Source organism: Hyperolius riggenbachi, chromosome 5, assembly GCF_040937935.1.
Source record: "Hyperolius riggenbachi isolate aHypRig1 chromosome 5, aHypRig1.pri, whole genome shotgun sequence".
NCBI classification, from domain to species: Eukaryota; Metazoa; Chordata; class Amphibia; order Anura; family Hyperoliidae; genus Hyperolius; species Hyperolius riggenbachi.
The window spans coordinates 208,005,234-208,033,123 of record NC_090650.1 but is presented as its reverse complement, the minus strand read 5'-3'; the positions used below and the strand labels follow the sequence as shown (position 1 = coordinate 208,033,123).

The 27,890-nt window shown below is 43.1% G+C and overlaps 2 protein-coding genes across 2 annotated transcripts in view; one reads left to right on the top strand and one right to left on the bottom strand.

The window, feature by feature from the left end:
• The window catches only part of ANKS6 (ankyrin repeat and sterile alpha motif domain containing 6), a 119,964-nt gene extending 119,219 nt beyond the window's left edge, over positions 1-745 (top strand). Inside the window, exon 16 of the mRNA XM_068236656.1 lies at positions 57-745. Within this exon, the coding sequence (XP_068092757.1) occupies positions 57-100 (44 nt within the window). The 3' untranslated portion in view covers positions 101-745. The remainder of the gene's footprint in view (positions 1-56) is intronic.
• Positions 746-15,370: 14,625 nt separating this feature from the next.
• Positions 15,371-27,890, bottom strand: part of PDCD6 (programmed cell death 6) — a 50,101-nt gene continuing 37,581 nt past the window's right edge. The window contains exons 4-7 of the mRNA XM_068236655.1: positions 25,156-25,200; positions 21,901-22,059; positions 18,995-19,104; positions 15,371-18,368 (exon numbers count right to left, since the gene is read on the bottom strand). Of these exons, the coding sequence (XP_068092756.1) occupies positions 18,270-18,368; positions 18,995-19,104; positions 21,901-22,059; positions 25,156-25,200 (413 nt within the window). The 3' untranslated portion in view covers positions 15,371-18,269. The remainder of the gene's footprint in view (positions 18,369-18,994; positions 19,105-21,900; positions 22,060-25,155; positions 25,201-27,890) is intronic.

The window sequence follows — 27,890 nt, the reverse complement described above, 5'->3', positions numbered from 1 at the left end:
TAGTTTACATGAGGTCAGAAGACAAATATGACACATCTGATTGTATGTTAATATAGCTCCTTCTGGGTGTGCAAGACCAAAATCCACTAACAAGAGGTAGCACTGCAAGTGGATAGCTACTGGAGCTGAAACCAAGGTGAATGGAAAGCAGTGGCGGCCGGCTTGTTGATTCCAGCGTCTTATCCTGAATGGTGTACAGGCACTGAAGAATGCTTCTACTGAACAATGACAAGTCTGGGGGACCAAGGTGCACACAGTGAGTGACCAAACACAAGAAAGAAAAAAGAGAGCAAATATTTGCTGGTCTAATGTGGACAAATGGATATCGTATACAGAACATTTATTTCTGAGTTGTAATGATTTGTCTCTATGGCCTCACACTACATGCGATTCCGATTTTTTTTTTTTTTTATAAGATCTAATTTTTGATTTGGATTGAAAAAAAAAAATACTGCATGCTGCTACATTTTTTAATCGGAATAAAAAAAAAATCTATACACCTATATGTGTATATTGGTATGTAACTCTGCCCTTTCTTTGATGTTTTAGCCTAGGCAATGGTGTCACAGCATTATGCCCCAGAGGACTCTGGGTGACCAGCCGATGTTTCTGCTAATTTCATGATTTTGCCAGCAGCAAAGATGTCACCATCTGTGATAAATTTTAAGAATGTAAATCACAGTGAAGAAAGATTTTACTATGAGCAAACTGCAAACATTGACTATAATTTATACAGTAATAATAATAAAATAAGCTATTGTATTAAGTTATATTCAGTAAAGTTTCTCCTTTAAGAAAAAGTATAGATCTAGGTCATTACATCACTTCACCTACTGCTGAACTGACTGCATCAGTAGAGTGGGGTCTGTCTCCTGCTGGGTTGACACTGTACTGGTTGGTGCAGACGCATCCAGTCTATGTTTACTGAACTTGCCTCTTGAGAAGTCTGTTTCCGCAGTAGTATTAATCATCTCTAGTATGCTTAAAACCTGTGGACAGTGTTCACAAATACACATGTTGCTGCTGCCAAACTGAAGTTGTTTTCTCTATGCTGCAAGGATTGTTTGGATTGCTGGTTTCCAGATAAACTATGATGCCCTGTCCAGCCACCTGATTCTGGCATTCCAGACCATCAGTGAGTGTTGACCTTCATGGTGTACCTGTACCTAATGGACACTAACCTACAGTGGAGCAGATGGTTTTCCTTCCTGCAGAAAGAATTCTGAAGCAGCAAGTCAATGATATGCTAATAATTATCGCTTGCATGCAAATTGTATGCAGCTTGGGTTCAGTCGGATCAAATGCCTGTTGATTTTGATTAACCACTTCAGGACCATAGGCTTTACTCCCCCAAAGACCAGGCCATTTTTTGGCAAATGGGCCAATGCAGCTTTAGGCCTCGTTCACATCAGGGCCGTTTCTTTGCGCTTTTCACAGCGCACTGCCCTGTGTTATCAGCAAGGTATTGATCTTCCCCTGTAACTAAATGTAGCTGGTTCACATCTATGCGCTGCGCTGAGCAGCGTTACAAAAACGTAGTGTTGCATGCATTTCTGTGCGCTGAGCTGTAAAGTGCACATCAATGCAAGTGTATGGGTGTGCTTTTTTAGCTCATAGAAGCGCATCGAAGCACATGCGTTTTTTACCCCTAATTGAAGAAAAAAACACATTTACATACAAAAATAAAGTTTTATTGACAACTGCTGCTGCTACAGTAAGCAAAACGTGTTTTAAAGAAGTGCAACGCAATGAACAGAAACGCGCACTAGCGCATGCGTTTTTTACCAAGCGCTTTCACACGTTTTTCAGCGCAGCAGATGTGAACGAGGCCTTAAGGCCAAGCTGCAGGGCCACACAACACAGCACACAAGTGATCCCTTCCCTTTTCTCCCCACCAACAGAGCTTCCTGTTGGTGGGGTCTGATCCCCCTGTGTTTTTTTTTCCCCTAAACCCGCCCTTCCTTCCCCTTTTGGCCAATCACTGTGATCGGCTATGACAGCAGATCACCGCCGAGTCTCTGGAGCAGCTGTCCCCAGTACAGCGCTCCACCAACGAAGCAGGAGATGTGTGCGCAAGCTGCGCACGATCTCCTGCAAACTGCAGCCCCAGGACTTTACGCCGATCGGAGCTAGGCAGTCCTGGAGTGGCCACGCCCATCAGTGTGACGCGGTTGTGGAGTAATACAATTCTGAGCTGCATACAAGCCAGAATGATTAGCATCAAATTGCCTAAATATTTATAACTTCTTCCCTACCAGTAGCAATTTGAATTCTCATCAGCCGCCAATCACGTCAGACACCTCGCCATATCCTCCCCTCCTCCTTGATTCGGTTCTGTGGTTAGAGAACTCCTCTTGGCAGAGGTTCTGGCATCCAGAGTTGCAGTATGGAATCACAGCATTGTCTAGGGATAGATGTCTGGTTCAGGGGTGCTGGGAGGACAAAATAATGCAGACCTCTTCCAACCTGAAAGAACTGGTGGTAGCAAGCTACATTCTGGTGGTTCACAGGTGGCCCATGTCCAAAACCTTCTGCATAACATCAACTGTCATGGTAGAGCAGGAGTTGTTTTTTGGGCAATCAAGCATTCTAGACTCATTCTAGCCAAGGAGCCCTTACTTTCCCTTGCAGCAGTTTTCCTGAGGGAGGTGGAACAAGTCCTGGCTGCATTACCTTGTAAACAGTAATTTGTTGGGTAAAGTGTTACATGCAATTCTGAAAGATATGGACTTCATCATGGGATGAGTAAAAATCCCTAATAATGAAGGCTAGAGGCAGCATTTTGTGGAGAAAAACCTCAATCTGTGGATCTGACCTTGACAAATCACTCAGGCAGGGAACACACTTGCAGGGCCGTTTTCCCCTGCGTTTCCCAGGTTTCCGTCGGGTTTTGCGGTCGCGTCTAACGCGTGCGTTTTTCCGCGTGCGTTTCTGCGTTTCTGCGTTTGCATGGCATGTAGTGTCATGCAATGTGCGGAAAAAAGCAGAAAACTGTGCGGCTACAAAACGCGGAAAAAAAACGCGAACGCAAACGCGCACAAACGCATGCGGCGCAGCGTTTCCCGAGCTAGGCTATTATTTTCAATAGCCTCTAAAATCGTGCGCGTTTTGCCGTTCGCGGCAAAACGCGCAAAAACGCATGTAGTGTGTTCCCTGCCTAAAGGAACACTAATGATTACCAACATCAACTTTTCAGTTAGTAATCAAGGTGTACACTTTTTTTTTTGCTGTTTTCCGTCTATCCCAGCCAGCTGAAAATAATCTGAGGAGGAACTTTAAAATCTCTCCACAATCTTAAACAGAACCCGAGACAGCTTTATGAAATCTTAATAGGACACAGAGGCATGTCCTGTGCACAAGGACATGCCTCTGTGTCTTTCTGCACCGGCCCCAGTCCACCCCCCCCCCCCCCTCCTAAAAAATACCAGCAGGCTAGCAACAATCAGCTTGTCGCTGACCTGCTATTTATCTGCACTAGTCAATCAGCTTCTCCTTTATAGCATGGCTCTCCCTGCCTCTGCTAGCTTCCTCCAATCGGAAGCTAGTAGGAGAGGAGCCACTCTATGGAGGAGAATCTGATTGACAAGTGCAGGTAAATAGCAGGCTAGTGATAAGTAGTTTGTCGCTACCCTGGTGGCAGTGGCGTTGCTTAGGAGCTGTGGGCCCTGATGCAAGTTTTACATGGGGCCCCCCTAGCACTCTATACATAATTGATATGGCGCACCAAAACCTGCCAATGCCAACTACAGTGTCAGAGGTGCAAGAAAAGGATGGGGAGCAGTGTTTTAGGCCTGGTGCACACCAAAACCCGCTAGCAGATTTTGAAACGCTTTTTCTTATTTTTCTGTAGCGTTTCAGCTAGCGTTTTGCGGTTTTGGTCTAGTAGATTTCATATATTGTTACAGTAAAGCTGTTACTGAACAGCTTCTGTAACAAAAATGCCGGCAAAACCGCTCTGAACAGGCGTTTTTCAGAGCGCTTTGCGTTTTTCCTATACTTAACATTGAGGCAGAAATGCATCCGCAATCCAAAAAAATGCCTCACCCCGGGAGTATGCGTTTCAGCAAAACGCCTCCCGCTCTGGTGTGAACCTCCCCATTGAGATACATTGACCAAGCGTATCCGCAGCCGCAAGCAGCTGCAGAAACGCTGAAAAAGCCGCTCGGTGTGCACCAGCCCTTAACCACTTGAGGACCGTGGGCTTTAACCCCCTTAAGGACCAGGCACTTTTTTTCCATTCAGGCCACTGCAGCTTTCACGGTTTATTGCTCGCTCATACAACCTACCACCTGAATGAATTTTGGCTCCTTTTCTTGTCACTAATAAAGCTTTCTTTTGGTGCTATTTGATTGCTGCTGCGATTTTTACTTTTTATTATATTCATCAAAAAGACGTGAATTTTGGCAAAAAAATGATTTTTTTAACTTTCTGTGCTGACATTTTTCAAATAAAGTAAAATTTCTGTATACATGCAGCGCGAAAAATGTGGACAAACTTGTTTTTGATTAAAAAAAACCCCATTCAGTGTATATTTATTGGTTTGGGTAAAAGTTATAGCGTTTACAAACTATGGTGCAAAAAGTGAATTTTCCCATTTTCAAGCATCTATGACTTTTCTGACCCCCTGTCATGTTTTATGAGGGGCTAGAATTCCACAATAGTATAAATACCCCCCAAATGACCCCATTTTGGAAAGAAGACATCCCAAAGTATTCACGGAATACCTTGAAGTGTCTACTTTCCAAAATAGGGTCATTTGTGGGGTGTGTTTACTGTCCTCGCATTTTGGGGGGTGCTAATTTGTAAGCACCCCTGTAAAGCCTAAAGGTGCTCATTGGACTTTGGGCCCCTTAGCGCAGTTAGACTGCAAAAAAGTGCCACACATGTGGTATTGCCGTACTCAGTAGAAGTAGTATAATGTGTTTTGGGGTGTATTTTTACACATACCGATGCTGGGTGGGAGAAATATCTCTGTAAATGACAATTTTTAAATTTTTTTACACACAATTGTCCATTTACAGAGGTCTTTCTCCCACTCAGCATGGGTATGTGTAAAAATACACCCCAAAACAAATTATAATACTTGCTGGGTACAGGTAGGAGGCGCCCGGGAAAGGATGTTTAATATAATACTCTATATGGCAGTATCCAACTACTACAAAATAGGTTGTCCTACCTTATAGGTGTCCCTTTAGGAAATAGAGACAATCAGAAGTAAAAACGGAATAATTTTAATGGTGCACTAGATGACAACGCGTTTCACGGTCGCGTTTCATGTGTTTTCTCTCTACTATCCTACAGTATACACACGTGTTTTTTCTCTCTACTATCCTAAATTATAATACTTCTCCTGAGTATGGCGATACCACATGTGTGGCACTTTTTTGCACCCTAACTGCGCTAAGGGGCCCAAAGTCCAATGAGTACCTTGAGGATTTCACAGGTCATTTTGAGAAATTTCGTTTCAAGACTACTCCTCACGGTTTAGGGCCCCTAAAATGCCAGGACAGTATAGGAACCCCACAAATGACCCCATTTTAGAAAGAAGACACCCCAAGGTATTCCGTTAGTAGTACGGTGAGTTCATAGAAGATTTTATTTTTTGTCACAAGTTAACGGAAAATGACACTGTGAAAAAAACCAATAAAAATCAATTTCCGCTAACTTGTGACAAAAAATAAAATCTTCTATGAACTCACCGTACTACTAACAGAATACCTTGGGGTGTCTTCTTTCTAAAATGGGGTCATTTGTGGGGTTCCTATACTGTCCTGGCATTTTAGGGGCCCTAAACCGTGAGGAGTAGTCTTGAAACAAAATTTCTCAAAATGACCTGTGAAATCCTAAAGGTGCTCATTGGACTTTGGGCCCCTTAGCGCAGTTAGGGTGCAAAAAAGTGCCACACGTGGTATCGCCGTACTCAGGAGAAGTAGTATAATGTGTTTTGGGGTGTATTTTTACACATACCCATGCTGGGTGGGAGAAATAACTCTGTAAATGGACAATTGTGTGTAAAAAAATCAAAAGATTGTCATTTACAGAGGTATTTCAAGTTAGCGGAAATTGATTTCAATCGTTTTTTTTTCACAAAGTGTCATTTTCCGCTAACTTGTGACAAAAAATAAAATCTTCTATGAACTCACCATACTCCTAACAGAATACCTTTGGGTGTCTTCTTTCTAGAATGGGGTCATTTGTGGGGTTCCTATACTGCCCTGGCATTTTAGGGGCCCTAAACCGTGAGGAGTAGTCTTGAAACCAAATGTCGCAAAATGACCTGTGAAATCCTAAAGGTCCTCAATGGACTTTAGGCCCCTTAGCGCAGTTAGGGTGCAAAAAAGTGCCACACGTGGTATCGCCGTACTCAGGAGAAGTAGTATAATGTGTTTTGGGGTGTATTTTTACACATACCCATGCTGGGTGGGAGAAATAACTCTGTAAATGGACAATTGTGTGTAAAAAAATCAAAAGATTGTCATTTACAGAGGTATTTCAAGTTAGCGGAAATTGATTTCAATCGTTTTTTTTCACAAAGTGTCATTTTCCGCTAACTTGTGACAAAAAAATAAAATCTTCTATGAACTCACCATACTCCTAACGGAATACCTTTGGGTGTCTTCTTTCTAGAATGGGGTCATTTGTGGGGTTCCTATACTGCCCTGGCATTTTAGGGGCCCTAAACCGTGAGGAGTAGTCTTGAAACCAAATGTCGCAAAATGACCTGTGAAATCCTAAAGGTACTCATTGGACTTTGGGCCCCTTAGCACACTTGGGGTGTAAAAAAGTGCCACACATGTGGTACCGCCGTACTCAGGAGAAGTAGTATAATGTGTTTTGGGGTGTATTTTTACACATACCCATGCTGGGTGGGAGAAATATCTCTGTAAATGACAATTGTTTGATTTTTTTTACACACAATTGTCCATTTACAGAGATATTTCTCCCACCCAGCATGGGTATGTGTAAAAATACACCCCAAAACACATTATACTACTTCTCCTGAGTACGGCGATACCACATGTGTGACACTTTTTTTGCAGCCTAGGTGCGCTAAGGGGCCCAACGTCCTATTCACAGGTCATTTTGAGGCATTTGTTTTCTAGACTACTCCTCACGGTTTAGGGCACCTAAAATGCCAGGGCAGTATAGGAACCCCGCAAGTGACCCCATTTTAGAAAGAAGACACCCCAAGGCATTCCGTTAGGTGTATGACGAGTTCATAGAAGATTTTATTTTTTGTCACAAGTTAGTGAAAAATGACACTTTGTGAAAAAAAAACAATAAAAATCCATTTCCGCTAACTTTTGACAAAAAATAAAATCTTCTATGAACTCGTCATACACCTAACAGAATACATTGGGGTGTCTTTTTTCTAAAATGGGGTCACTTGTGGGGTTCCTATACCGCCCTGACATTTTATGGGCCCAAAACCGTGAGTAGTCTGGAAACCAAATGTCTCAAAATAACTGTTCAGGGATATAAGCATCTGCAAAGTTTGATGACAGGTGGTGTATGAGGGGGCGAATTTTGTGGAACCGGTCATAAGCAGGTTGGCCTTTTTAGATGACAGGTTGTATTGGGCCTGATCTGATGGATAGGAGTGCTTAGGGGGTGACAGGAGGTGATTGATGGGTGTCTCAGGGGGTGGTTAGAGGGGAAAATAGATGCAATCAATGCACTGGGGAGGTGATCGGAAGGGGGTCTGAGGGGTATCTGAGGGTTTGGCCGAGTGATCAGGAGCCCACACGGGGCAAATTAGGGCCTGATCTGATGGGTAGGTGTGCTAGGGGGTGACAGGAGGTGATTGATGGGTGTCTCAAGGTGTGATTAGAGGGGGGAATAGATGCAAGCGATGCACTGGCGAGGTGATCAGGGCTGGGGTCTGAGGGCGTTCTGAGGGTGTGGGCGGGTGATTGAGTGCCCTAGGGGTCTAATCTGATGGATAGCAGTGACAGGGGGTGATTGATGGGTAATTATTGGGTGTTTAGAGGAGAGAATAGATTTAAACACTGCACTTGGGAGGTGATCTGATGTCGGATCTGCGGGCGATCTATTGGTGTGGGTGGGTGATCAGATTGCCCGCAAGGGGCAGGTTAGGGGCTGATTGATGGGTGGCAGTGACTGATTGATGGGTGGCAGTGACAGGGGGTGATTGATGGGTGATTGACAGGTGATCAGGGGGGATAGATGCATATAGTACACAGGGGTCTGGGGAGAATCTGAGGGGTGGGGGGGGGGGGTGATCAGGAGGGAGCAGGGGGCAGTTTAGGGAATAAAAAAAAAAATAGCGTTGACAGATAGTGACAGGGAGTGATTGATGGGTTATTAAGGGGGTGATTGAGTGTAAACAGAGGTCTGGGGGGGGGGGGGGCTGAGGGGTGCTGTGGGCGATCAGGGGGTGGGGGGGAAATCAGTGTGCTTGGGTGCAGACTAGGGTGGCTGCAGCCTGCCCTGGTGGTCCCTCGGACACTGGGACCACTAGGGCAGGAGGCAGCCTGTATAATACACTTTGTAAACATTACAAAGTGTATTATACACTTTGTATGCGGCGATCGTCGGGTTAACATCCCGCCGGCGCTTCCGTATGGCCGGCGGAATGTTGCGGCGAGTGAGCGGAGCAAGGCGGCGGCGGCGGATCGCGTCACAGATGATGCGATCGCTCCGCCCATGCCCCTACAAGGACCGCCGCCATTTGTCAATACGGCGGTCCTTGCGGGGTCCACTTCCCGGCCGCCAATTGTCAATACGGCGGTCGGGAAGTGGTTAATGATTACCACTATTCAAAGTATCTATAGAAGTGATTATTATGAGCACAGGATCAATAGAGCACTAATGCTGTAGTTCAAAGAGGGCCCTATGGGCCCCCCTCTGGCCCAAGGGGCCCTGATGCGGTTGCTACCTCTGCACCCCCTATTGCTACGCCCCTGCCTGGTGGTATTTTTCAGGGGGGAGACAGCAGTGCCTGGCGGAGGTATGAGACCGGTGCAGAAAGTCATAGAGGCGTGTCATTGTGCACAGGACATGCCTCTGTGTCCTATTAAGATTTCATAAATCCACCTCGGGTTCTCTTTAACCACTTGCCGACCGCACGCTTATACCGTGCGTCGGCAAAGTGGCAGCTGCAGGACCAGCGACGCAGTACTGCGTCGCCAGCTGCAGGCTGATTAATCAGGAAGCAGCCGCTCGTGCGAGCGGCTGCTTCCTGTCAAATCACGGCGGGGGGCTCCGTGAATAGCCTGCGGGCCGCCGATGGCGGCTCGCAAGCTAAATGTAAACACAAGCGGAAATAATCCGCTTTGTTTACATTTGTACGGCGCTGCTGCGCAGCAGCGCCGTAAGGCAGATCGGCGATCCCCGGCCAATCAGCGGCCGGGGATCGCCGCCATGTGACAGGGGACGTCCTGTCACTGGCTGCACAGGACGGATAGCGTCCTGTGCAGCCCAGATCTCCCGGGGGAGAAGGTAGGAGAGGGAGGGGGGAGAATGTCGCCGCGGAGGGGGGCTTTGAGGTGCCCCCCCCGCAAAATGCCTGCAAGTAGGAGCGATCAGACCCCCCCTGCACATCATCCCCATAGGGGGGAAAAAAGGGGGGCGATCTGATCGCTCTGTGTGGCCGCGGATCTGTGCTGGGGGCTGCAGAGCCCACCCAGCACAGATCCAAACAAACAGCGCTGGTCCTTAAGGGGGGGTAAAGGGTGGGTCCTCAAGTGGTTAAGCAAGTTCTATCCAAGATGTGGTCCAGGAGGTACTTTTCATCCAGGTCTATGACAGGTAGTTGGATCAGATTTAATTTTGAAAGCTTACAATATAAAAGCCTTCTCTAGTTCTCAAAGGACAACTGAAGTGAGAGACATATAAAGGCTGCCTTATTTCCTTTTAACCACTTGCCGACCGCGCACTCATACTGCGCGTCGGCAAAGTGGCAGCTACAGGACCGCCAGCTGCAGGCTGATTAATCAGGAAGCAGCCGCTCACGCGAGCGGCTGCTTCCTGTCAATTCACGGCGGGGGGCTCCGTGAATAGCCTGCGGGCCGCCGATCGCGGCTCGCAGGCTAAATGTAAACACAAGCGGAAATAATCCGCTTTGTTTACATTGTACGCCGCTGCCGCGCAGCAGCGCCGTAAGGCAGATCGGTGATCCCCGGCCAATCAGCGGCCGGGGATCGCCGCCATGTGACAGCCTGTCACTGGCTGCACAGGACGGATAGCGTCCTGTGCAGCCCCGATCACCGGGGATGAGTAGATAGGAGAGGGAGGGGGGAATTTCGCCGTGGAGGGGGGCTTTGAGGTGCCCCCCCTGCAACATGCCAGACAGGAGGAGCGATCAGACCCCCCTGCACATCATCCCCATAGGGGGGAAAAAAGGGGGGCAATCTGATCGCTCTGTGTGCTACCTGATCTGTGCTGGGGGCTGCAGAGCCTGCAACTAATCCAGTCTGACTTCAGTCAGGGCACCTGTTCTGCATGCTTGTTGAGGGGCTGTGGCTAAAAGTATTAAGCCCAATCTACACAATATGATTCTGTGCGATTCGATTAAGATTCGATTTATGATCTGATTAAATCCAACATGTCCAATCGGGATTCGATTCAATGCAACTCAGCACACAAATGAACTTTACCTCCTTTTAGGGTCCTTAATAGGTATCTGATGGCTGCTGCAATATTTTTTTTTTTTTTTTTTTTTTTTTTTTTTTTAATTAGAAAGGGGAGGCTTTTCCCTCCCTCCTTTCTCTCAGTCCCACCCTTCCCCCTGTGCTGTCCTAATCGCCATAGGGAGGCAATCAGCACTTATCCCCACCTCTAGGCATCAGCCTATGAGAGGGCTCCATCTACCAGCCAATCCGGGGGACAGTCGTGTGTCAGACGTACAGCGCTGCAGGAGATCGCAGAGCTGTACAGAGGTAAATAAAGAAATATCCACTCCTCCCAAATTGGCCTAACATTTTTGTCATGATAGCATCAAATAGTAAGTCATCAAAGGAGTAAAGTAAATTATATGTACATACAGATAATGCCCTAACCAATGTAGTCCATCAAACATTCAGCAAACAGTAGTAAAATTGTGGCTTCTTTATTTGCAACGGTTTATTACTTTGCATAAATAAATTATTTGGCTTTTGAAGATCACAGTATAGATAAGAGCAAGTTGTGGTCATGTACAAACAGGCAGAAAACATGCTGCTTACAAGCATATTTAACCTGAATACATTTATGCAGGTTTAGTATCCAATGAAATATCTTTAAAAAAAAAATGTAATAGTTAACTGTTTAATACATGCATTTTTCCCAGTACCAAGCGTCCTCATGCACTGCACCACAATACTTATAACTGCACTTAGAAGGAAAAAAGTGCTCAACTTGCTGCTCGAGTCTCAACCAAACACAAAATCATGATTTCTAATTCCTTTTGCATACAAACTGAAATTTCATCAACCCTTCTTTATGCTTTTGCTGTCTCCTGAAAAGGCCACACTCTCCTGTCTTTATACAGGACTAATACTGTCAAAAATGACTCACTAAGATTTGACTCAGACTCTCCCCTGGCTCATGGAGTGTCATGTAGGTCACAGTGAGGGAGTGCTGCACAATGCCTGCATTGGAGAGAAGGAGTTTTCACCTCCGCCCATGCTCTCTGTGGTTAACCCCAGAACTGAAATGTTCCCTTTAGAAAGTTGAATATGTTTAAAAATGGTTTTGAAAGGTGCTTACTGTGCCAATGAGGAATTATAATATGCAGGGACTATAGATGTCTGCATTAGTGTTAGAATTGCTTCCTTAAAGCGGATCCGAGATGAAAAACTAACTATAACAAGTAACTTGTCTATATATCTCATCTAAAGTTTAGATAGTTTACACAGCAAATCTAGCTGCAAACAGCTTTAATAGAATATGACAATTTCTTCCTGTGATACAATGACAGCGGCCATGTTGTTTGTAAACATTACACAGAGGCAAGCCTATCTGCATCTTGAGCAAAAAAACGAATCCCTCCTCCTCTGAAACCTCTGGCTAGTAATACCTCCCCCTCCTCCTGCGCAGACTGAGCTCCCATGAGCCCTTGCTACTGTCTGAAAGTGCCTTGGCTCTCTGAAAACCTGTGGGCGTGGCTTGGTTAGTTTATAGGGAATTACAGTATTCAAACAAAAAAGTATTTGGCTTGAGGAATGCCCTATAAACAATAGGAAAGGAACACAATTATGCAATGTGTAAAAGTTCATCTCAGATGCACTTCAACAGTAGGGATTTGCAAAGAATTCTGAATTCACGTCAGATTTTGCAAATTTTGTATGCAAATGTATACAGATTGAAAATGGATCAATTGAATCTCACCAAGGTGGAATTCAATTGTTCAATTTTCAAGCTGCAGCAATTTGCATACAAATCTGCATAACCCTGCAGTAGCTTAGAAAAATACTTGCATCTCATTAAGGGCCCTTTTCCACTAGCAATTGGCAGCGTTTGCTCTAAACGCTAGCGATTGCGATTCAGCAAAGTCCTAATTTTTCCCGGCGATGCAATGCACAGCAAAAATCGCTCCGTGGCGCGATCTCGCTTTAGTAAAAAAATGAATCGCGGTAGTGGAAATTACCTACCGTGACTCCTATGTTGTGTAGCAAACCCTAGTGATTTTAAAATCGCTAGCAATTTGCGATTTGCTATTCAGCATCGCAATCGCCTCTAGGGGAAAGGGGCCCTAACCATCCCAAATCAACAGTAGATCTAAAGTTTGACTTGCAATCCCTTCACTTAGACTTTAAACTGAATTCTGTTTCCCAGAATCAGTTGATATGACCTACCTTTTTTTTTTTCTTCCTTTTCTTATTAAAAAGGCATGAGTTTTTTTTCTATTTTGTTGATTTTGAAACAAGGAGTTAAAACTAAAGTTGTGTAAAAGAAAATCACAAATTGTGTTCAGCTATTCATACCGTTTTTCACACTTAAATTATGTTGCTGGCACAATGTATGTTGACATTTGAAATAAAGGTATTTTTCTATTGTGTGTGCTTTCTCTCCTTGTGCTGTAAGAATAATAAAACACTATGGCTGTAATTCACATTACGGCCTATGGCAGCACCCAAATGTGTTTAGCCATGTGGCACTTTTTACTTGTCTCGATTTTATATTGTACCTGTATATCCCCACTTCTGCTTAAGGTCTAATGCTAGGTACACACCATACAATTTTCTGGCCGATTTATCTGCCAGATTGATTATTTACAACATGTCCGACCTGAATTCCGATTGATTTTTACAGAACTGAACAAAAATCGATCGAACGATTAGATCAGACATGTTGGAAATAATCGATCTGGCAGGTAAAATGGGCCAGAGTACCTAGCATAAGAAGTAAACACTGGCATTTGTTAGCATGTGCCTTTGTTGTTTAGAGATAACCAATTGTGTAGTATGTAGTGAAATCCCAGACCATATGACTAGATTTTAATGTTACCATTAGTGATTAACTACCTGCCAAGCTTGATTGATTAATTAATCAGTGTGTTATAATTAATAAAGTTCTGAATCTGTCCAGAGCAAAGTTTTGGTTACACCCCTTCTAACTGTAGTATCTGTAGAAAAATGAATTTACATAACATTGAACTACCTTTTAACCCTACATCTGTACAACCCCAAAACTGCAGGAATGGTGTCATCACTGACTCAAACAGTATTTCTGCCCCATCTTCTTCAAAGAGACCAGCAGCAAGTGGGCCATCTGCAAGAGGAGCTGCAAATAACACTGGGAAAATCAGGCAGCGTTTAAAAAAAAAAAAAAAAAAATGATAGCAGCAGAAAAAGTAAACAATTGTTAACTGGAATTATCTCATTTATAACCCTTGTTTAATGCTAACATGCAGCTGTCTTAATCAAAAGTAGAAGGCTGACTTGAAACAAACCATCAAAAATATGACAGGCCAGTTAGCCTTGAAGGACCACTAGTGCAAAACACTGTCCAATCCATGTGTACACATACATATAAAATGTACATTTGTCTAAACAAAATGCAGTATAAATTTCCTATCCAACTGTCACTTACAGGAGGCAGAATGAGGCTATGTTCAGTGGTGTGATGTTGTGCGGCATAACAGCTGCATTGTGACACAGCTTGCCACACAGCAATGTTTACAGTGCTGTTTAAAGGTGAGCGACATCCAGGGCTGTGGAGTCAGTCCAAAAATCCACCGACTCCGACGTTTAGGATTCCACCGACTCCGACTCCTCTAATTTGCATATTACAATTTTGTTGATTAACAGTATGTAACGTGAAATTCGTCTCTTGACTGCCAACGCTTATGCATTTTACAAGACAACTGAAGTGAGGAGGATATGTAGACTACTATATTTATTCCCTTTAGACTAAAACTGGTGCTTGGGAAGAGAACTTGTAAAAGGTACAAACCGGAACAAAGAACATCTATCAGGACCTAGGCAATATAACTGTGGGTACATGTAAGAATGATGTGCAGGTACGCTGCAGGGGAATGAGGAGATCCTTCCTCTATTACACATTCTTCATGCACAATCTGAACCAGGTTTATGGGTGACAGACAATACCTCTCTGTTCAATGTGCACAACATTCTCAGTGGATTCCCTACAGCTCTGTGGAGAGTGCATATGTAGAGTATAGTACTACTGTGTAACAAAGTAAACCTGAGACAGATGAAATTAAAGTTTAATACATACCTGGGGCTTCCTCCAGCCCCCTTCAGGCTAATTAGTCCCTCGCTGTCCTCCTCCGCCACCTGGATCTTCTGCTATGGGTCCAGGTACTTGAGCCAGTCTGGTGTAGTGTGCATGCACAAACTCCGCCGCCGGGAGCGTACTACACCTGCGCAGCACTATTGCGCAGATGCAGAATGCTCCTGGCTGTGGAATTGGCACATAGCCAGACTGCTCTGACTGGCTGAATTACCAGGACTCATAGAAGAAGTTCCAGGTGGTGAAGGAGGAAAGCGAGGGACTGATTAGCCTGAAGGGGGCTGGAAGAAGCCCCAGGTATGTATAAAACTTTTCTTTTCGTCCGTCTCAGGTACCCATTAATTTGTAGTCACCAAACCAACTTTTAACAACATATCAAATTATTTGATTTCATGAGCAATGTCAGTACATTTGCATAAACCAGCATCAATGCAGAATTATTTCCATCTCATTGACCATCTCTATTAGTGACACGGCTACACATCAGGCTTTATACTTACAGCACAGATGTTATTTAGTATATATATATATATATATATATATATATATATATATATATATATATATATATATATAAGATTCCTGTGTACACATCATATATACAGTCACAATCAAATATGTATATCTGACTTTAAAAATACGGGGACTGCTTTATTGAAGCAGCACAAGTAACTAATTTTGATTGGTTTATTTCATTTTTGTGGACTGAGCACAGCTATTACTGTATATATACATTACTTTTAATGACTATTATCTGTGAAATAGAACATTTTATCATATTTTCTATTTTAATTACAGTTACAAATTTATTAGGAGTCGGAGTCAGTACATTTTTTCCCGACTCCAACTCCAGGCACCCAAAATTGCTCCGACGCCACAGCCCTGGCGACATCCCAATGCACTGTATGGTGCCTGTTACTGCAAAATGTGCATTTACAGTGACAGTAAAGCATACTTTCAATTGACTGTATGCAACGCAACATGTGGATAATGTGCAATTCTACGTTCCCATTCCTGCTTTACAAGGAATACAACACAGCACCCCACTGTGAACCTAGCCTTAATCTGACAGGTCTGAAGCCTTTATCAGCAAGCCTTGGACAAGTCCAACTCCCTTAGGGAATTTTCATTTGTTTTGGACATCAGTGGCACAATCCAACTACCAGAATAGTGTGCACACAAGTAAGCAGGTCAGTCACTATGTTTGGAAAGTTCCTGGCAGGGAACAGTTATGGGGGGGGGGGGGGATGGAGGGGGAAACCTTTAAATCTCCCCATCAGCAGATGGACTAGTCAAAACCTGTTAAGAAGATCAGAGCTGCTAGATTAACTCCTGTTGTAACAGTGACATAGGAAAGCGTTATTTACAGTACGTGTGTGTGCGTGCTTTGAAATGTACACTTTCACGAGAGTAAGCCTAGAAGAGCTGCACTTGTCCATAACACTCGCATTGCTTTAGAAGCCTTGTTCTTTTTCTTGCATATGTTAGATTTAAATTCTAATAAAATGCTTCAGGATGAAAATTCAGTGTGGACAGCAGGTCTTCCACTGAGATTACTGTGGTGCAACTAGACTCAGAATCATGAATCACAATTTCCTTTGCAATAACTACTCTGGGAAGCACCATATAGAGTACAATTAAAGGAAGACTCCAGGCACTGTAAAGAGGATGTGATAATCTGCCATCTGCCTGCTTGTGATACAGCCTAACCCATCAGAAAACCACAACAGAGGCATTATTGGAAGCTCCATAAGCAATTAAGATGTTTGAAACTTATTTTTAACAGATCTAACATGTTTTAATATATTCCAAATTAGGCTTTTGGGGTCAAATGTTAAACCTAACTATAAGATTTGGAATACACACTTGTCTGCACAAAGGAAATAAGATGGACACCCATACACAAAGATACAATAGAAGCTATGTGTAGGAAGTGTTTTGCTGTGAATTTCCCGTTTGGACTAAATGTAATTATCAAAAGCACTTTATTAGTCATTTGTTGACACAGAATTCCTTAGGAAAGGTCATGCAGAATTCCACAGCTTTATAAAATATGGATTAGGATATCCAAATACCACCCCACCGTATCAAAGGGGGTGGTTCTGAGAGATGACAATTTATAAAACTTCTATAACTTTATAAAACTTGGCTTTATGTTACTGTTCAAAGTGAATGAACAGTGCTTGACAAGCATTACCACTAGAGGGTGCTGTACATGCAATCTGCAATACCAACATGAAGAAAGGAAGTGTATATAGATCAAGCAAATGTATACAGCTGCATCGGGAGTACGACATTCTCAATTTCTTTTATCTCAACAAGATTCCTCAATTCACAATTCAGTGCTGCAGAACGTTCTTCCAGTATGCAGACATAAGAGTTGCCATATCACAGCATATGCAACAGATTTGCGTATCTTCTGCTATGGCCATTTCCTCATCAGTCCTTTCCGTTTAGTCGGGATCCTAACGCTAAAAACAATTAGTAACTAACTGGTATGTAAAGAGGACCACATTTAAATTGCTTATCCCACGGAGATATCTGCTAGAAACCTCATTAGTGTGCTTCCAATGAGAGGACTGTAGCTGCCTGTGCAGAAAGTGTCAACTAGTATCAAGCAACCAGCTGAAAAAACAAAACAAAAAAAAAATAACTATATTCCGTTCTGGATAAGAATGTGCAAAATATGTCAAAGTTAGTTCCTTTCCCCAGAATGATCAATAGAATCCAAGATCTACTTGTAATGGTAAAATGTCATAAGAGCCTCACCCTTCCAGATGACAGACTTGGGGGGGATGGGGGGGCTGTGCAGGATTCTCTACATGAGAAGGGCAATTCAAAGGAATTTAAGCAACAGAAAAGATATCTGGTGCAATAGTAAGGTGTAAACTGGATTTTTCCATGGAGGGAATAAGACAGCAATCAGCGTAATTCTTGTTAAAAGCCACATAGTTTCTATCACTGCCTTGCAATAATGAGTATTATAAGTGAACATGCGGAATATATGATATCGGAAGGCTTGGCAGAAAGCAGAACTTTGTACCACTGAGATCAGCATTTGACAGTAAATGGTCAGCTCAATATAAATCCCACCTGTACCTATATGATGCACTTTTTTGCATTTTAAGATCTAATACAGTATTTACATCTGACAGGTGTCATTTAGCACATTATCAGGCATTGCAAAAGTGTGAAATTTTAATTATACTACTGTACTACTAAACATACCATTTCAACAAAATTGCTATATTAGACTATGTATGGCACAAGGTAGCTAAAGTAATCAACCCAATCATGCTGAATACAAATAAAACTACACTTTTAGTCATGTAACCTTAATACATTTTAAATTCCTACCTTGCACTATGAATAAAAATATGGCTAGATTTGTAGTAAGAAATATAAATGCTTTTTATATACAACTAAGAATTCCTTGATGATATAGTCTATACAAAAATGTAGAAGCCATCAAAATGCGTAGCACCGCAGTGGTACTAAATATTCCAGTAAGTTAAAAAGTGTAGGTTTGGCAATTCAGTCTCTGTTGGTCCAGACCGAGTTTGCTTGTGGCATCATACTACAGAGAAGACCATGGAAAGATACTGTTCATACGACACTTGTATCCACCCATCTTGATCTGTGTCATGGCGTCGGAAAGAATCGGTTAGTCTCTAAAGATAAAGAAACAGCAGAAAAAAAAAGGCAATTGAGTACAGACACATTTTGTCGCATATCCATCAAAGCTTGTGCATCTTGCCTGAGATTCTCAATATTTTAATTTCGGGCTCGTTTCCACTATAGCAAATCCGCGTGCGTTGTCCACATGCGGATTCGCATACCCAATACAAGTGGATGGGCCTGTTTCCACTTGTGCGTAGCGTTTTTCTGTGCGGGAAAAATCTGCATGGCAGAGCCGTCAGAATTCGCTCCCTGCACACCGCTAAGCGAATCGCATACAATGTATCTAATAGGGAAATCTCATGCGGTTTTGGCATGCGTTTTTACCCACGATTTCGCATAGGAGGTAATGTTAATTTACACAGGCAGTGACATGGTTAAAATCGCGCACCTACTACCCTATGCGAAATCGCGGAAAAACGCATGCAAAATCGCACCCGCATGCGATTTCGTCTTTCGTCAAGTGGAAATGCAGCCTAAGCAGTTTCAGTTGAATTTTAAACATCCCTAATTAAAAGACCAAAGAAAGTGAACACCCACTGTCATGTTTGAGGCCTGAGGGCCCCACTCAATCTAAAAAAACAATTCTTGCTTTCAGTTTCACTTGAAGGCTTCTCACCTGTAAGACAATACAACACTGAATGAAATCATCAAAGGCAACTTGACTTCTTCTCTGTCTATCGAATTTCCGAATGAGAATATCATAAAACTGATCTGTTAAGCGATAACCTGATCAAGAGAAAAGACAAAAGGTTAAAAATCAAAAAACACACAAATCGTTAACAGCTACAACTCAGTTTTACAAGTTTTCAGACAATAACCAAACATTTGCTATAAACTATTCACAAGCCACATTTGCAAGCAAATAATTACTATGTATTTACATAGTCCTAACATCTTCTGCAGTACTTAGCAGGGATTACATTGCGAGCTCCTCCAGTTAGTGACTGCAATTTCAGCATAATAGCTCTACCACAAAGGCTAATATTTGGAGGAAAGCAATAAACTGGTGTTTTTGGAATAGCTGTGTTGCCTTGCAGAAGCCTTGAAAAAAGCCCAGGAATGCGGGTCTCTATATGGTAAGGAGGATACTTGGGAGAGCTCCCCTGGCTTGCCATCTCTACAAGCTATGTTTGCGCATGGAAAAGCAGCAATGATCCTGCATAGGATTCAGCTGATTGAACTGACAGCAGACCAAGCTTGGCTTTAGTGGGCGAGATTGAAAACTGCATGTTTTGGTGTGGGCCATTCAAAGACTTATGGTTCATACACACTTGAGATAAAAGTCTTTGGAAAAGGCAAGATCACAGACCAATTTTACCCCATTCCATGTAGTATGAGAGCCATACTCTACACAGTCTATTCTATGGAGCTGCACTCCCCATCAGATAAAATCTTTGCAAGATGCTGCACACAAAGATGCCCGTACACACTCAAAATATTATTATCTGCAAAAGATCTGTTCCTGCAAAAGATCCATTCCTGCAAAATGCATTCATAGTCTATGATATCTGCAGATCCTCATACACACTTGGTTTAACCAGCTGAGCGGTCTGGACGAGCTCAGCTCGTCCAACACCGCCAGCGGCTGCCGCTCAGGCCCTGCTGGGCCGATTTGAATGAAATAAAAAGCAGCACACGCAGCCGGCACTTTGCCAGCCGCGTGTGCTGCCTGATCGCCGCCGCTCTGCGGCGATTCGCCGCGAGCAGCGGCGAAAGAGGGTCCCCCCAGCCGCCTGAGCCCAGCGTAGCCGGAACAAAAAGTTCCGGCCAGCGCTAAGGGCTGGATCGGAGGCGGCTGACGTCAGGACGTCGGCTGACGTCGATGACGTCACTCCGCTCGTCGCTATGGCGACGATATAAGCAAAACAAGGAAGGCCGCTCATTGCGGCCTTCCTTGTTTATTCTGGGCGCCGGAGGCGATCGGAAGATCGCCTCCGGAGCGCCCTCTAGTGGGCTTTCATGCAGCCAACTTTCAGTTGGCTGCATGAAATAGTTTTTTTTTTATTTAAAAAAAACCCTCCCGCAGCCACCCTGGCGATTTAATCAGAACGCCAGGGTGGTTAACAGACAATCATCTGCAGATCAGATCCACCAGGATGGATTTTCAGATCTGATGATGATTGCCAGATATGCAGATGAAGTCTGTTAAACAAGGTGTGTATGATGATCTGCAGATCTCATAGACTATGAAAACAAACAAAAAAAACATAGCATTATATTGGGAAGAGCTTTTGAAACCTCTAGTGTTTGGGGAGCTTTTCTGGTGTGTCTCAGCCCATACATATTAAAAGTTCCTAAAGTAACTGTTTTTTTTTTTTTAATGGTTTCATTTTATTTTACAAGTGCTTTGGTAACTAAAGGATAGGGGTTTAAGGGTTAAAAAATACAAATGCATGTATGTACATTTATTTTATGAATGTAATGGTGTGTTAGGCTGCATTTTACTTTTTGACCACAAGATAGCACTACACTGAACTGTGTTCTATTAATAGAACACAGAAATAGTGTTTACCATTTGGGTTTTGTGAATGACAGGCTGCGGTCTCACTGCCGCAGCGTCTCATTCATTACAGACACTGATAAGGTTTGAGAACATTCCCCGATCACGGAAAAGCGAGACTGCGGCAGAACGCCGGGTCTGTGACGTGTTGATTGTAAGAAGTCAGAACTCCTCTCTGCTCTAAAAGATACACAACAGCATAATAACCTTTAAACAAAAAACATTTCTATGTAACAGCGGATAAAAATCTTATAATAAACCAGCACTTTTTCTACTTTCTAATTCATGGAAGCAGACATATTAACATCCAGTGCTTTCAAATGGGCTTATCTGCCATAGGCAGTCAGGTGACAGGGGAGAGATCAGATTACAATTTGTGATTAGACACAAATGAGGGGGAATTAGACAGGCTAAACTCTCAAAATACATAGAGGGTGCATTTCTCTCGGTTTTCCTTCTGTCCTGTGCAAGAGTTCAGATCCACTTTAAGTGAAGTTTCCAGCGGCGTAGATACACGCAGTGCAGAACTGGTTAAGTCTTTTTCTTTCAAGTGTAGGACTGTGTTGTAAACACCATTTAGATTATAGTCAGCTATGTCAGTATGTTGTGTGTGTTTCTAGGAATAAAGAACAATATGTATACTGTACGGACTGTAGGAGGAAGAACATGCAAACGCCATGTAGATAGTGTCTTTGCTGTGATTTGAACTTTGGATTTTAGTGCTGCAAGGCAAAAGTACAACAAAATGTAAAGAAGGACTCATGCCAGAAACAGATGGAGATGAACCAGGGCTGTGGAGTCGGTACAAAAATCATCCGACTTGTCAGTTTATGAATCCACCAACTCCAGGTACCCAAAATTGCACCAACTTCACAGCCCTGACATGAACTATAATCCAAATGCAAGGACAAGTAAAACACTGGGTGGGAACAAAAGGAAAAGCATTGTTCTAAAACTAGAGTAAAAAGCAAACATATTTAAAGCAGATACCGGTCCTCAAATACTTCAATAAATAAAATTACCAAAACTTGATAACGCTTGCTTTAATTCATTCTTGTCAATGAAACCAGAATTATCTCTGTCATAGGTACGAAATATGTTCTGCCAATCGGTGATATACTTCCACACCCCGGTGAATTCAGCGAAGTTTACACCGCCTTTGCAGTCACGATCAAACATAGCTGAAATACAGGGTGAAAAGGCATTAAAAAAACTCACACAGACCTTAACCACCCTGATCCCCAGCCTCCCCTGCCTACAATTTCCAGGCTTGTGTCCTACCCCTACAAAATATAGTCAGGCAGAGAAAAATACTCTTCTCACTGCAATCCAGGGCTAAACTTAAAGCCCTTTCAGTCCGGTCCTAGTCATCTTAATTGCCAGCAGCCTTCTGAATCGCACTGACCTGATACTCATGTGATGCAACAATTACATGACCATTAAGGTATGGTGACTCAGTAGACTCAGTTCAGTGCAGCTGGGAAAGGACTGCGACTGAGCATGGACAAATGAGAAGCACCAATCTGCATGGGAGAATGGGTAATATAATATAGGGCGCACTATGGAAGAGCCACTATAAAAAAGGCAGCATTTACAGGGGAATTATAATAAAGGAAACACTATGGGAGGCACTATAATTACCAGCTGTTGACAGAGAATTGAGATAATCTGAGACAAACTATAATGAGCACTTACGGTAAATCTCAATTTAAAAATAGGCGTTCTGCGGTTCATCTGTGCTTACAGCAGGGTTTCCCAACCTGTGTGCTGCGATACATGTACAGTACTGCCTATAAATATTCATACCCCTGGCAAATTTGGACTTAAAGTTACTTTTATTTAACCAGCAAGTATTTTTTGACAGGAAATTACTTCGGTGTCTCACAAAAGATAAGTCGTTGTACAAGAGGCATTATTGTGGGGGGAAAAAAAAACAAAAACAAAAAAAAAACATTCCTCAGCTTTTATTTACATTTGAGTAAAAAAAAGTGTCCAGTCCAAAATTATTCATACCCTTCTCAATAAATAATAGAAAAGCCTTTATTGGCTATTACAGCAATCAAACGCTTCCTATAATTGCAGACCAGAGGGAGACAGAGCGGGTGCTGAAGAGAGAGGTCAGCGCTGGAACATACGGAGCTGTTGAGTGATCTGCGGCTGCCACCTGCACATTCTACTGGGGGCTCCTACACCTTACTTCCTATACTGGGGGCTCCTACACCTCACTTTCTATACTGGGGGCACCTATGCTTGGCTACCAATACTGATGGCACCTACACACCTAATACTGAGTAGGGCTGAACGATGTTTGGTTTTTAAACTGAAACTGATCAGGGGCAAGATTATCTTGAGATGGTCAGAGCTGCGGTTCTCCCGCGCCCCCGCTGGTACCTGCTCTGCTCTGGCTCCAGACCCCCTCCTCCAGTGAGACTTGAACCCCTCTCTGGATTGCTGTGGGCCGCTATGAAGTGGCAGTAAGCATTGCCCAGTAACCAAAGCCGTGATGTGATGTCACTTCCTGTTACAGGCCCCGCTGTTACTGAGCGAACGCTCGTTGCCTCCTCGCAGTGGCTCGCCACACGCGAGAGCAATGAGGGGGATCGGGTCTCACTGGAGGAGGGGGCCTGGAGCCAGAGCAGGTACCAGCGGGGGCATGGTCTACCCTAAAGGGGGCGATATCCCTATATACACTAAAGGTGGATCTCACTAAGCCCTAAGGGGGGGGGGGGGGGGAGGGGTTGGGGAGATCTGCCTATATACACTGAAGGGGAGGGGTGAAATCTGCCTATATACACTAAAGGTTCGATCTGGCTCTATACACTATGGGGGGGGGGGGGCTAGGGTGAGCTACCTATATCCACTAAAGAGGGGGACGAGGGGATCTGCCTATATACACTAAAGGGGATGAGGATGGCTAACCTGTACTGTAACACCTATACTGGCTAACCTGTACTGTGACACCTATAGCTATATCGGTGTGCTGATTCATCGTTGTGTATATAAAAAAAAAAAAAATAGTGAATCGAATCAAAAATGCAATTTCTGGCAGAAATCGTGCAATTCAATCTTTTTCTAAAATAGTTTAGCCTAATACCGAGGGCACCTAAATACCTATACTGAGAGCCGCTACACTTGACTACCAATACTGGGGGCACCTACCGCTGGCTACCTATACTAAGGGCACCTACACCTGACTTCCCTTACTGGGGCACCTATACCTGGCTGAGCAACTCACTATACTGAATCTGGGTGAAGTCACACCACGGCTAAGACACGCAGTGCAAATTGTCAGTGCTGTGCGATCATTCCAAATCAGGCAGGGGGGGGGGGGCTAACTGCCCCACCAATTGTTTTTACTAATATTCCTAAAAGGTTCTAGTCTTCATTTTTAAGTATATTTCCATCCATTTTGTGGTTATTAGTATTAATCTATTATATATCTATTACACATATGTGATGTATCACAGAGAACTAAGCATTTGGCATGATGTGTCACGACTTCAAAAAGGTTGGGAACCACTGTATTACAGAGTACAATACATAAAATTAATTTTCTGACAATAAAGGTCTAGTTAACACATGACAGGAAATTGTACTGTCTCCCATAATAGACCACAACTGACATGTTGATAGATGCTATGATAAGTATATGATCCATTTAGACATGCTCTGACACCTGTTGCAGTGACAGAATGCAAAGTCCTGTCTGGCATGATGCTTGTGGACACCGGGCGGTAGTCAGACAAGCCGTAGATGATACGCCATCTTTAATTCATGCTCATGTTCTAGAGCAGGGGTGCCCAAACTTTTTAGGCCAAGGGCCGTATTGCTTTTCTTCAGAGTACCCAGGGGGCTGAACTGGCAAAGTTCTAGCAAAGCATAAGCTAACACTTTTTGCTGACTGCTGTTAGGTACACTATGCCGGTGTAATTTTGTCAAATAAAATGTTTCCACAGGAAATAACCCATATACTGTGTGTAGTTAGCACAGTAGCAGCTGCTAATGCTGCTAGCATAGTGGTGGCTGCTTTCCAACAGATGAGCAAAGGGGGAGGCAGAGTGGCAACATAAGGGCCCCAGCATGTGGCATCTCGGCAACAGCCTGCATAGAATTAGCTGTAGAGAGCTTTGGAGGCAACCAGAAAAAAGGCTTGGAGAGCTGCATTTGGCCCCTGTGCCTGGCTTTGGGCATGCCTGTTCTAGAGAGATAGTAGGGAAGGAATTATATCACAGATACAGATAGAGTTTGCTGCTGGAGTACAGAACTAAGCAACTTACATATAATGGATCTGACAGTAACTGGGTTGAAAGGAGTCCATGTTCCTGGAAAAAGAAATAAGAAGTCATCAGTAATATTCTAATAGATGTCATTTCAACTTTGCTCTAAAACATTATTTACAGCATATTATATGCAACCAGCATTTTTTTTTTTACTAGACCAGCATTGAAAGGGTTAAACAGAGGTTTAAAGAGGAACTCCAGTGAAAATAATGTAGTAAAAAAAGTGCTTCATTTTTTACCATAATTATGTATAAATGATTTAGTCAATGTTTGCTCATTGTAAAATCTTTCCTCTCCCAGATTCACATTCTGACATGTATTACATGGTGACATTTTTACTGTGGGCAGGTTATGTAGCTGCTCCTAGCTGTTTTGGCTGTTAGAGACAGCTGTAAACAGCTAATTCCTGTCTGTGAACCTTGTTACATTGTGTCAGTTTGCCCAGAGTACCGCAGTACTCATAGCTTCTTGTGGGAGGGGTTTCAGCACAAAATCAGTCATACAGCGCCCCCTGATGGTCTGTTTGTGAAAATCATATTTCTCATGTAAAAGGGGGTATCAGCTACTGTTTGGGATAAAGTTCAATTCTAGGTTGGAGTTTCTTTTTAAAGTTCCGTGGAGAGATATGCAGAAGTTCAGATAGATACATTTAACTAAATAGAATGTAACAAGTGATAAATGTTACACACTCTTTGGATGTCCTCCAGCTCCTTCTCAGTGAGAGAGAGTGAGTAACATTCAACACTTAGATACATTTATGTAAACAAAATGTATCTATGTTAGCTTCGGATGCGTCTGCAGTTCTCTCCAGGAACTTTAAAGCTCTGTGTAACCCTTCCAATGCTGGTCTAGTAAAAAAAAAAAAAAAAAAAAAAAAAAAAAAAAAAAAAAAAAATGCTGGTTGCATATAATATACTGTAAATAATGTTTTAGAGCAAAGTTGAAATGCAGGGTTATATTCCGCTTTAAGAAGATAAACATGGGTACATATAGGACCAATCTTTGTAAAAAAAAAAATTGCCAATTGCTTTGTAGGTTTTTTTTTTTTCATAGCAAGGGATAACAAAAATCAATATTTTATACTGTATAATCTCATTATAGCAAACTAATATAGTAAAACTGTGGGTAAAGTAAACCAACAGTCTAGGTCCCAGCTAAGAGCCATTCTAAGTGTATGAAAGCAATACCTAGTATAGTAAAACTCAGATATAACCAAACTTATTAAACCTGCTTTTTGGCCCCTGCAGTATTCTGTACTATAGCGTAAAGTGGGAGTGTGCATACGTTATACATCAGTCGGAGAGCCATGAGCTGTGGTCGGTGGGCAGGCTGGCAGCCACTTGTAGCCTGGCCTCATCTTCACGCTTCTCTGAGCCCATGAAGATTACCTCAAAAGCACCAGTCGGTGAGACCTATGCTGCCTGATTACTGAGGGAACTGCCTGTCATCTGTGAATTACTTGTGCATAGCTGCAATGCTACAGTATAATCCGTGCTGCACAGAATTGTGGACAGAGGAGGACACCATCAGTACTATACCTCCTCTGGTGAGACCTCAGCTTCCTGTGCAAGCTGCTGCATGATTATTGCATGCAAATCCCTGCATATTAAGCACTGAACATTTTGCTCTAACTTGAGACATGTCTGTACTCGCTTGCGGAAGGATTGAAAAGAAAAAACGTAATTATTGACCAAATTAAGATACAGTACTATAGTATACTTTACTATATTACAAGTCTACTAAATTAGATATTGTCATATTCAAGCACAAACTACTTTGCCTGGTCCCTTGGAGCTTACTATAAATGGATTCTACTGTACATGTAAATACGGCAAATTTCAGTAAAATGCAGCTAGCTCTCCTGAAAAGTAAATGGAAAACAAAACTTATGCTAAAGAGAGTCTGAGGCATGGGTCACACTTGTCTTTCAGTTTCTACACTTTACAGAAAACTGAAAGACAAGTGTGACCTCTACCTTACAACAGCTAATGTAATTTATAGAGAAAACTGACAAATTGCGCAAGATGTCAGTTTTTTTTCTGCGCGCGAAATCTACATACAAGTGTGACCTAGCCCATTGATTAACATGAGTTCTCAGTTGAAAACAGTTTTTCTGTGCAGAAAACGCGCACGAAAGCCAACAAGTGTGACCCCTGCCTGAAGCCATTTCGATTACCGGTTATCGCGCAGTTATCTTAAGCATTAGATCGAAGCTGATTCGCTGCATTCCCGTGGTAGAACGAGGTATTTATCCCCCCAAAATCCAGAGGCAAAATTCCACAAGTTAGGCCGTAGATTTTGCTGCCAAGGGGAGGCAGAGCTTTGCGCAGTAGCTCTGCCTCCAGTCCAGTCAATCTCCGCCTCTCTCAGTAAAAGAAGACAGAGGGGCGGGGAGAGGCAGAGATCAGCAGAAATTGACTGGAGCAGAGGCAGGGCTACTGCACACAGCTCTGCCTCTTCCAGGAAACAAAATTCTGCGATCGCAGAATTTTGTGCATGGGAATTCGGGGGGGATGAATACCTAGTTCTACTGCGGTAATGCAGTGAATCAGCTTTGATCTTAATGCTTAACCACTTAATGACAAGCAGACTTATAAAAACGTCCTGCTAGAGCCTCTTAATGGCTCCAGGACGTTTTTATAACTCAAACAGTGCTGCTGCCGCTGTGCGCACGAGCTCCTGTGCGCCTTCCCGTGTGTGCATGTGAGATTAGTGGGAAATAAAAAAAAAAA